Genomic DNA, 12751 nt, shown 5'->3' on the forward strand with positions numbered 1-12751 from the left:
TTGATCAGGCTCTGATCCACCAGGAGGCCTGGTCTCAGACCGGGCCGCGGGGGCGTTGACCCCCGGAACTCTCTCCAGGTAAACTCCAGGTAATACTCCACAAACAGTCACATACTCCACAAACAGTCACATACTCCACAAACAGTCACATACTCCACAAACAGTCACATACTCCACAAACAGTCACATGCTCCGCAAACAGTCACATGCTCCACAGACAGTCACATACTCCACAAACACAGTCACATACTCCACAAACACAGTCACATGCTCCACAAACAGTCACATACTCCACAAACACAGTCACATACTCCACAAACACAGTCACATGCTCCACAAACACAGTCACATGCTCCACAAACAGTCACATGCTCCACAAACAGTCACATACTCCACAAACAGTCACATACTCCACAAACACAGTTACATACTCCACAAACACAGTCACATACTCCACAAACACAGTCACATACTCCACAAACACAGTCACATACTCCACAAACAGTCACATACTCCACAAACACAGTCACATGCTCCACAAACAGTAACATACTCCACAAAGAGTCACATACTCCACAAACAGTCACATACTCCACAAACACAGTTACATACTCCACAAACACAGTCACATGCTCCACAAACAGTCACATACTCCACAAACACAGTCACATACTCCACAAACAGTCACATACTCCACAAACAGTCACATACTCCACAAACACAGTCACATGCTCCACAAACAGTAACATACTCCACAGTCACATGCTCCACAAACAGTCACATACTCCACAAACAGTAACATACTCCACAAACAGTCACATGCTCCACAAACAGTCACATGCTCCATAAACAGTCACATACTTCACAAACAGTCACATGCTCCATAAACAGTCACATGCTCCATAAACAGTCACATGCTCCACAAACAGTCACACGCTCCACATAGTCATATGCTCCACAAACATAGTCACATACTCCACAAACATAGTCACATGCTCCACAAACAGTCACATACTCCACAAACAGTCACATGCTCCACAAACAGTCACATGCTCCACAAACAGTCACATGCTCCACAAACAGTCACATGCTCTGCAAACAGTCACATGCTCCACAAACAGTCACATGCTCCACAAACAGTCACATACTCCACAAACACAGTCACATACTCCACAAACACAGTCACATGCTCCACAAACAGTCACATACTCCACAAACACAGTCACATACTCCACAAACAGTCACATACTCCACAAACACAGTCACATGCTCCACAAACAGTCACATACTCCACAAACACAGTCACATGCTCCACAAACAGTCACATACGCCACAAACACAGTCACGTGCTCCACAAACAGTCACATACTCCACAAACACAGTCACATGCTCCACAAACACAGTCACATGCTACACACAGTCACATGCTCCACAAACAGTCACATACTCCACAAACACAGTCACATGCTCCACAAACAGTCACATACTCCACAAACACAGTCACATACTCCACAAACACAGTCACATGCTCCACAAACAGTCACATACTCCACAAACACAGTCACATGCTCCACAAACAGTCACATACTCCACAAACACAATCACATGCTCCACAAACACAGTCACATGCTACACACAGTCACATGCTCCACAGTCACATACTCCACAAACACAGTCACATGCTCCACGAACAGTCACATACTCCACAAACACAGTCACATACTCCACAAACACAGTCACATGCTCCACAAACAGTCACATACTCCACAAACACAGTCACATACTCCACAAACAGTCACATACTCCACAAACACAGTCACATGCTCTACAAACAGTCACATACTCCACAAACACAGTCACATACTCCACAAACACAGTCACATGCTCCACAAACAGTCACATACTCCACAAACACAGTCACATACTCCACAAACAGTCACATACTCCACAAACACATTCACATGCTCCACAAACACAGTCACATGCTCCACAAACAGTCACATGCTCAGTCTTCTAATACTGCTAACAACTCACGCTCACAAGGCCTAGCAAGCCGTCATAACACATCTCAAAAAAACATACATAAGTATCCACCACATTCAAAAATACACAGAAAATCTAAATTAGTAATATACACATAGGAAAAGTATCAGTTGAAGTTTATTTTACCTCGACGTGAGCGAAGTAGATGGCAGCTGGGTAGGGTACTGGGGTAGCATGGGAGTGTAGCGTGAAGGGTAGCAGTACCACACATACCAACAGGTTAGCCACTGCTAACCATTTGAGGTACCTGTGGGTAACAAATATCTTAGATTGACTCACGAAATCGTAATGACACGACTGCAAACAAATCATTCCACGGGTGGGTGTAGAACCCGCGGTCAGAGAGTCACAAAACTCCAGACCGTGGCTAGCGCGTCGGTCTGGAGTTTTATGACTCTCTGATCGTGGGTTCTAACCCCTTCCGTGGTATGGTTTAAACGTCTTAGATACCAGTTGACAGGAGTGGATCTATTGTAAAATACAAGCTTGAGGGCCCCTAATCCCGAAGGGGCTCCAGAAGCCAATTTAGTCCATTGTATGAGAAGGGGGCCCCACATAACAGTTCAAGCTTCAGGACCCCCAAAAATATAGATCCGCCACTGAGTGTGACAGTGGGGTAATTGGGCAGAAAATGCAAGCAAAAAGAATAATTGGAAAGGTGGCAGATACATAATTAATTTCCAAATAAACAGAACACAAAGAGTAGTAGTAAACAGAGTGAAATCAGAAGCTGACACAGTGAAAAGTATTGTCCCTCAAGGCACTGTACTCGCCCCACTTCTTTTCCTCATTCTTATTTCTGACATAGACAGGGCGTAAATCAGAGCACTGTCATTTCTAAGGCCTCGGGGGGCGTTGACCCCCGGAGGCCTTAGAAAACACAGGCAGCCTCCAAGCTGATATAAACCAAGTCTTCCAGTCGGCTGTTGACAGCCGCCCCCGCGGACGCACGCAGTCCAACGTATGAACCACAGATCGGCGAATCTGGCACTGACTTTAGGTATCTGTCCAGCTCCCTCTTGAAGACAACCAGGGGTCTATTGGTAATTCCACTTATGGCTGGTGGGAGGCTGTTGAACAGTCATGGGCCCCGGACACTCATTGTGTTTTCTCTTAGTGTACCAGTGGTTCCCCTACTTTTCACTAGGGATATGTTGCATCGCCTGCCAAGTCTTTACTTTCGTAGGGAGTGATTTCTGTGTGCAGGTTAGGGACCAGTCCCTCCAGGATCTTCCAGGTGTAGATTATGATATATCTCGCCTGCGCTCCAGTGAGTAGTTGGAATTTGTCTTCATTAAACATCATATTGTTCCCCGTTGCCCATTGGACAACTTGGTTTATATCCTCTTGGAGATTTGCCGTGTCTTCAATAGATGACACTCTCATGCAGATCCTAGTATTGTTTACATCTCTGTCTATGTCTGATATGATAATTTGGAACAGGGTAGGGGGGAGTACTGTGCCTTGTGGAACAGTTCTTCACTATGGCAGCTTCTGATTTAACTGTTTACCACTACTCTTTGTGTTCGATTGGTTAGAAAGTTGAAGATCCATCTGCCTACTTTCCCAGTTATTCCTTTAGCACGCATTTTGTGTGCTATTACACCATGATCGCACTTGTCAAAGGCTTTTGCAAAATCTGTGTATACTACATCTGCGTTTTGTTTGTTTTTAAGTGCATCCAAGACCATATCTTAGAACTCTTTCAAAGATTTTTATAATGTGGGACGTTAAAGCTATTGGTCAATAGTTCTTAGCTACTGCTTTGCTGCCACCTTTATGGAGTGGAGCTATATCCGTTGTTTTTAGTGACTGTGGAATCTCACCTGTGTCTAAGCTCCTTCTCCATAGCATACTTAGGGCCCGTGAGAGGGGGTTCTTGCAGTTCTTAATGAACACAGAGTTCCACGAGTCTGGGTCTGGGGGCTGAGTGCATGGGCATGTCGTCATTTTCTTTCTCAAAGTCTAGTGGAGTCAGGGTTATGTCAAAAATTTGGCATACATTGGCAGGGTCTTGAGGCTCATTCATGAAAAAATTGTTTGGATTGTCTATCTTTAGACTGATTAGTGGCTCGCTGAACACTGAGTCATATTGGAGGGAGGGAAGATGTTGGAAGGAGGTTGGAGGGAGAGGGTAAAGGAGGTTTTGTGTCCGAGGGGCTTGGACTTCCAGCATGCGTGCATGAACGTGTTAGATAGGAGTGAATGGAGACGAATGGTTTTTGGGACCTGACGAGCTGTTGTAGTGTGAGCAGGGTAATATTTTGTGAAGGGATTCAAGGAAACCGGTTAGCCGGACTTGGGTCCTGGAAATGAGAAGTACAATGCCTTCTCTTTAAGGAGAGGTCTGGGATACTGCCAGTTTGGAGGGACTTCTAAACTGTCGTATCTGAACCCCTCTGCAAAGACAGTGATTGTGTATAAGTGATGGTGAAAGTGTTGAATGATAACAAAAGCTTTTTCTTTCTTTTTGAGTCACCCTGCCTCGGTGGGAGACGGCCGACGTGTTAAATAAATAAATAAATAAATAAATATATATATATATATATATATATATATATATATATATATATATATATATATATATATATATATATATATATATATGCAATAAGATCACAGTAAACAGGTGAAATAGGTAATGATTTAAAATACCCAAGAAATGTAATTGATAAATCTTTTAAAGTTGCTAGAAACACTTTTTATAATCCAAAAAGGGGCAACCAGCCTTATTCAACTAAAAATATGTTGGTTCTCCCTTACCATGAAAACTTGGTTGATATGCCTTCTCTTCTTAAGACTTTTAATATTAAAGTTGTATTCAAAAATCTTGATACAGTAAAAAAACTTTTGATAAAGAATTCCCCCCAAAATGCTGATGGATGTGTCTATAAGATTCCTTGTAAAATTTGCGATAAAGTTTATTACGGTCAAACTGGTAAAAATCTCGAACTAAGATTAAAACAACATAAATATAGCATTAGAACTGGACAAGATTCCAATGCTCTATTTATTCATGTAAGAGATTTTAACCATCCAATTGATTTTCAAAAAGTTGAGAAAGTAGTATCAAGCAAGTCCATGGTCGACAGGAATATAATTGAATCTTGTTTCATAAAAAGCAGTTTTGACAATAATATGAATATTTCCTTTGGTTTATATAAATTAGATCCATTTATAATTAATAGAATTTGGGAAGAATTTAATAATACACTGGACAAATAATTTTTAAATTTTCTTGGGTAGAATAGTTTGTGGGGTGAGTTGTGCAAAGGACCTGTCCAAGTTGGCTCGCCGCACGTCAGGTGTTTAACCGTTGTGGGATCTGATAGTGAGGTGCTGGCCGGACCCCTTATATAGCTTCCTTGGATGCTTCACTTTCATAGTTCCTTGATAATGTGAGTAGTCACGAAAGCACTTGGAATTTCTCTATTCTTTCAGAGTGGTTGTTTTGCATATGTATATATATATATATATATATATATATATATATATATATATATATATATATATATCTCCATGGGGAAGTGGAACAGAATTCTTCCTCCGTAAGCCATGCGTGTTGTAAGAGGCGACTAAAATGCCAGGAGCAAGGGTCTAGTAACCCCTTCTCCTGTATATATTACTAAATTTAAAAGGAGAAACTTTTGTTTTTCCTTTTGGGCCACCCTGCCTCGGTGGGATACGGTCGGTGTGTTGAAAGAAAGAAAGATATATATATATATATATATATATATATATATATATATATATATATATGTCGTGCCGAATAGGCAGAACTTGCGATCTTGGCTTAAATAGCAGCGTTCATCTTGCCATATAGGACAAGTGAAAATTTGTGTATGCAATAATTTCGCCAACATCATTATGAACCTAACGAAAAAAATATATTTCACTCTGTTTGTTTAGTATTAAATTATTGTAAACAAATCTAAAATATATTTGGCTGGGTTAGCCTAAAATAAATTGTTCTTGTTATAATAAGGTTAGGTAAGTTTTCTAAGATTCTTTTGGTGCAAAATTAAAAATTTTTACATTAACATTAATGAAAAAAATATATCTGTAAGCGTATAAGAGAAAATTTTAGAAAGGACTTAATTTTGAATGAGTTCTTGCTAATTGACCAGTTTTACAGGGGTTCCGGGGGTTCCAGGGGTTCCGGGGGTTCCGGGGGTTCCAGGGGTTCCAGGGGTTCCGGGGGTTCCGGGGGTTCCAGGGGTTCCGGGGGTTCCGGGGGTTCCAGGGGTTCCGGGGGTTCCGGGGGTTCCAGGGGTTCCGGGGGTTCCAGGGGCTCCGGGGGTTCCGGGGGTTCCAGGGGCTCCGGGGGTTCCAGGGGTTCCAGGGGTTCCGGGGGTTCCAGGGGCTCCGGGGGTTCCGGGGGTTCCGGGGGGTTCCGGGGGCTCCGGGGGTTCCGGGGGTTCCTGGTTCTTGTTTACATTTTTTCAGTTCAAACTGAAACCTGACAAGTGTACACGCACTCTGGTGTCACAACATAGAAACCTTATATGAGGGAGAATGAAACCTCCTAGACGAGAGAGGGAGAGAGAGAGAGAGAGAGAGAGAGAGAGAGAGAGAGAGAGAGAGAGAGAGAGAAAGAAGAATCTCTTTCATCCATGCCTAGTGTTCTTGTTAGTATTGTTAGTGTTCTTGTTAGTATTGTTAGTGTTCTTGTTAGTATTGTTAGTGTTCTTGTTAGTATTGTCAGGTATGTTAGTGTTCTTGTTAGTATTGTTAGTGTTCTTGTTAGTATTGTCAGGTATGTTAGTGTTCTTGTTAGTATTGTTAGTGTTCTTGTTAGTATTGTCAGGTATGTTAGTGTTCTTGTTAGTATTGTTAGTGTTCTTGTTAGTATTGTTAGTGTTCTTGTTAGTATTGTCAGGTATGTTAGTGTTCTTGTTAGTATTGTCAGGTATGTTAGTGTTCTTGTTAGTATTGTTAGTGTTCTTGTTAGTATTGTTAGTGTTCTTGTTAGTATTGTCAGGTATGTTAGTGTTCTTGTTAGTATTGTTAGTGTTCTTGTTAGTATTGTTAGTGTTCTTGTTAGTATTGTCAGGTATGTTAGTGTTCTTGTTAGTATTGTCATGTCAGCTATGGTCTGCAGAAATTGTATCATAAAGATTTAGACACATGTACAACATCTGGGTATCTTTATCGTAGACGTTTGGCCCACCAGTGGCTTTATCAATACAAGGACATAACGTGAAGACAGTAGAACTGTATACAGAAGATGAGGTAATCAGTCCCTCAGTCTTGGAGATGGCGAAGAGCACCGTAGTCTTGTAGATTCGTGCCAGAATCTCCACGACTACGGTGCTCTTCACACCACCTACAAGGCTGAGGGACTGATTACCTCACCTTCTATATACAGTTCTGTCTTCAAATTACGTCCTAAAATCTGTATTGATAAAGCCACTGGATGGCGAAACGTCTACAATAAAGATACCCAGATGTTGCATATGTGTCTAAATCTTCACCTTGTCGGTATTGTATACGATTCTTGTACAAGTTGTATCATGTACTTGTGGAAATAAAGATTATTATTATTATTATTATTATTATTATTATTATTATTATTATTATTAAGACAGGCTGTATCTAACCAGCAATTACTAGGGAATTGCTGGTTATTCCAGCTGCAGGATTGGGTGTCAAGTGGTTATCGTATTTATGTCCAGTACATGGAAGGTTATGGAACCTCGGGAAGGTAAACAAAGACTGGAAACTACTGCTAGAATCCCTGAGGGAGATTCAAGTTAGGACCCCTGAGGGAGATCTAAGATAGAACCCCTGAGGGAGATCTAAGATAGAACCCCTGTGGGAGATCCAAAATAGGACCCCTGAGTGAGATCCAAGGTAGAACCCCTGAGGGAGATCCAAGGTAGAATCCCTGAGGGAGATCCAAGGTAGAATCCCTGAGGGAGATCCAAGGTAGAATCCCTGAGGGAGATCCAAGGTAGAATCCCTGAGGGAGATCCAAGATAGGACCCCTGAGGGAGATTCAAGTTAGGACCCCTGAGGGAGATCTAAGATAGAACCCCTGTGGGAGATCCAAGATAGGACCCCTGAGGGAGATCCAAGATAGGACCCCTGAGGGAGATCCAAGGTAGAACCCCTGAGGGAGATCCAAGGTAGAATCCCTGAGGGAGATCCAAGGTAGAATCCCTGAGGGAGATCCAAGGTAGAATCCCTGAGGGAGATCCAAGGTAGAATCCCTGAGGGAGATCCAAGGTAGAATCCCTGAGGGAGATCCAAGATAGGACTCCCGAGGGAGATCCAAGATAGGACCCCTGAGGGAAATCCAAGATAGGACCTACTTGAAGGTTGGAACCCCCTGAAGGAGACCCTGGATAGGACTTACCTAGAGAGGGAGGGAGACCCAGAATAGGACCTACCTGAAGCTGGGACCCCCTGAGGGAAACCCAGGGGTTAGGCCTACCTGAAAGTAGGTCCCCGGAGGGTAGGCCTGGTCAGGACCACCAGGTTCAACACGTTGGTAAAGATACCGAAGGAGATGATAAGAGGAGCTACCAAACTGTAGGCGATATTTCCCATGTATTGTATATCAGAACTCACAGTCCTCTCCACCATGCTCTCCACCACGCCCTCACGTCCCACGCCCACCACCTCCATGTTCACGCCCACGTCACCCTCAACATTCTCCACCCTCTGGCTCACGTTGGTCATCTGAAGAGAGAGACAGGAATTATCATTATTATTGGTTACAACCGCTGACTGGCTTAAGTAATACATATTCCGACGATCTAATTGCCATATCGATCGCAAAGAATATTCAGGAATTACCAATTACAACAATGAAGATATACGCGGGCCATCTTGACATGGATTATCTCAGCTGAACTCTCACATTTACAGGAAGATACGAGCTAACGCATATTTCTAGAGCTTAGGCGCCGGGCAGGCTTCTAAGATCTTCCTTTAGTAGGTTGACAAGTAATTTGATTCTATATTATGTGATTCCAACGGTTTCACAAAGTGTATTGTGAAACAGCCAGCCACTAAACGTGATTGATTGTTCTTAGGCACTAGATGTGTTGGTATCGATTTGACGTGACTTTCAGCTATTATATTCCCCATTTTGTCTTTCTTGTTGTATACCAACCACAATGGTGCTCCCGTACCCCACACAGGAGTATGAGAACAGAGAAGACACGGTGCTATGGCTTACATCTCTGTTTATGTCAGATATGAGGAGAAACAGGATGGGAGCGAGTACTGTACTTTGTGGAACACTGAGAGCGAGTACTGTACCTTGTGGAACACTGGGAGCGAGTACTGTGCCTTTTGGAAGACTGGAGGTGAGAACTGTGCCTTGTGGAACTGGGAGCGAGTACTGTGCCTTGTGGAACACTGCGAGCTAGTACTGTACCTTGTGGAACACTGGGAGCTAGTACTGTACCTTGTGGAACACTGGGAGCGAGTACTGTGCCTTGTGGAACACTGGGAGCGAGTACTGTGCCTTGTGGAACACTGGGAGCGAGTACTGTACCTTGTGGAACACTGGGAGCTAGTACTGTACCTTGTGGAACACTGGGAGCGAGTACTGTACCTTGTGGAACACTGCGAGCTAGTACTGTGCCTTGTGGAACAGAGCTTTTCGCTGTAGCCACCCTTACTTAAATCTGTTTACTATTACTCTTGGTGTTGTATTGGTTAAAGAGTTATAGATCCATCTATCCACTTTGTCCTGTAGTGTATCCAAGACCATGTCATAACTGTCCAGTAGTTTTGTGAGGCAGGAGTGACCAGCTCTGACCCACGCTGCCCTGGGTTGTGCAACTGCTGGGTATCAAGTGGCTAGCGACCTCTCTTCTTAGAATCAATTCAAATTTATAATGTGGGACGTTAGTGCAATCGGTCTGTAATTCTTTGCAATTGCTGTACTGCCACATTTGTGCAGTGGGGCTACCTCCGTTGTTTTTAGTGGCTGCGGGATGACCCCCCGTGTCTATGCCTTTGGACATTATGACACACAGGACCATGCGACTAACAGGATCTTGTGACTAACAGGATCTTGTGACTAACAGGATCTTGTGACTAACAGGACCTTGTGACTAACAGGACCTTGTGACTAACAGGACCTCGTGGCTAACAGGACCTTGTGGCTAACAGGACCTCGTGACTAACAGGACCTCGTGACTAACAGGACCTCGTGACTAACAGGACCTCGTGACTAACAGGACCTTGTGACACGAGACTCGTAAAATACCTGGATTATTTCCGTAGAGTACAGGATCCTTAAAAATTAATTTGTACGTTTATGAGGAAGACGAAAATAACGATAATAAGGAATACGAAACAAGAAGATTAACTTAGTCTCTACAGAAGGAAGACTAACATAGAGATACGTGAAGACAATTTGTACGCAGAGATAAATTCTAAGTAGATAGCAATTTGTAGGTAGAGACAGTGTGTACGTAGAGACAGTGTGTACGTAGAGATAAGCAGAAAGTTAAGACAGTTTCTCGAAGTACTGTGTGCTAAATTTGTACAGTAATTAGGTAGAACTAGCAGTACGATTATTCTGGCAAACTGGTATACTTAGGAATATAACCAGACTAGCGGAGCCATTACAACAATTTAGTTAACAAGGCATGCAAGTTAATTTGCATGTACGACGTGTGATACAGAGAGCAGTGTAATTATTAAGTCTATCATTATTATTAAAGGTAAACTGTTATTTTTTTAATGATCGTGTTAGTATAATTGAGCCTCTGTTACTGTTGTTGTTGTTGTTGTTTGTTATTGGTGATTGTGGTGTTATTGTTATTGTTAGTGGTGGTGCTGTTGTTGGTGTTTCTGTTATTACAGATGGGTAGCTGTTAGTGTTGAACCATTGACTTCAGAGTGTGGGGCGAGTGCGCTGCCAACCGAGCGACGGTACAGTGCCCCGACACATGCCACGGCCGGACCAGTGTGTACCAGCGACCAGGACTCAACCCTCACCTGAAACCTACCGCTGCTACAGATTTGTTTAAACGACCCCAATGGAAACAAGTCACTTTGACTTTTCTGGGTTATTCCAGGTTCTCTTCATGAGTGGGTATGAGTGGGTGTGAGTTGGACCTGACTAACTTGTGCTACTAGGCCAGATGCTGTGCTCCTTAAGTGAATGTGACGTGACCTGACTAGATTAGTACGTTGGCTTAAGCCGGTAGGAGAATTGGACCTGCCTCGCATGGGCCAGTAGGCCTGCTGCAGTGTTCCTTCATTATATTCTTATATGCTGCTATGTATGATAATCTATGTAACTGTATTCGTATACCTAAATAAACTTGCAAAATAAAATGAAGCATCTCTCCAGATTCTCATCTCCAGTGCCACGTCTGGAGATGGAAAAAACTATATCAGTAGTGCCAGGCATAATGGTCAACTGATGTGTGCTTTGACATTGTATAGGATCAGCAGCCCAGAGCCGTACGTCTCTGGCCTCTAGTTTGTATCAGCTGCATGTCGGGACGCCGTACATTACCGTCGCTGAGCTGTTAGTAGTGTTATCAGTAGTACATGCCTCATACTACTGATAACTGATACTACTGATAACCGATACTACTGATAACTGATACTACTGATAACTGATACTACTGATAACCGATACTACCGACAACTGATATTACTGATAACTAATACTACTGATAACTGATATTACTGATACTACTGATAACTGATACTACTGATAACTGATACTACTGATAACTGATACTACTGATAACTGATACTACTGATAACTGATACTACTGATAACTGATACTACTGATAACTGATACTACTGATAACTGATACTACTGATAACTGATACTACTGATAACTGATACTACTGATAACTGATACTACTGATAACTGATACTACCGACAACTGATACTACTGATAACTAATACTACTGATAACTGATATTACTGATAACCGATACTACTGATAACTGATACTACTGATAACTGATACTACTGATAACCGATACTACCGACAACTGATATTACTGATAACTAATACTACTGATAACTAATACTACTGACAACTGATACTACTGATAACTGATACTACTGACAACTGATACTACTGATAACTGATACTACTGACAACTGATACTACTGATAACTGATACTACTGATAACCGATACTACCGACAACTGATATTACTGACAACTGATACTACTGATAACTAATACTACTGACAACTGATACTACTGATAACTGATACTACTGACAACTGATACTACTGACAACTGATACTACTGACAACTGATACTAATGATAACTGATACTACTGACAACTGATACTACTGACAACTGATACTAATGATAACTAATACTACTGACAACTGATACTACTGACAACTGATACTACTGACAACTGATACTACTGATAACTGATACTACTGATAACTCAAGTCATGGACTTCACTTTGATTCCATGACTGTAAATGGTAAAGATATAAAAGTAATACCATGACTGGAACAATACTGTGACTGGAACAATACTGTGACTGGAACAATACTGTGGAACAATACTGTGGAACAATACTGTGACTGGAACAATACTGTGACTGGAACAATACCGTGACTGGAACAATACTGTGACTGGAACAATACCGTGACTGGAACAATACTGTGACTGGAACAATACTGTGACTGGAACAATACTGTGGAACAATACTGTGGAACAATACTGTGACTGGAACAATACTGTGA

General features: G+C 42.3%; 1 protein-coding gene across 1 annotated transcript in view; it reads right to left on the reverse strand.

Annotated features, from left to right (window-relative positions):
• The window catches only part of LOC128703498 (uncharacterized), a 52596-nt gene that overhangs the window by 13839 nt on the left and 26006 nt on the right, over positions 1 to 12751 (reverse strand). Inside the window, exons 2-3 of the mRNA XM_070104703.1 lie at positions 8480 to 8727; positions 2170 to 2290 (exon numbers count right to left, since the gene is read on the reverse strand). Coding sequence (XP_069960804.1) covers positions 2170 to 2290; positions 8480 to 8727 — 369 coding nt within the window. The remainder of the gene's footprint in view (positions 1 to 2169; positions 2291 to 8479; positions 8728 to 12751) is intronic.

The sequence above is a fragment of the Cherax quadricarinatus genome, chromosome 93, assembly GCF_038502225.1.
Source record: "Cherax quadricarinatus isolate ZL_2023a chromosome 93, ASM3850222v1, whole genome shotgun sequence".
Lineage (NCBI taxonomy): Eukaryota > Metazoa > Arthropoda > Malacostraca > Decapoda > Parastacidae > Cherax > Cherax quadricarinatus.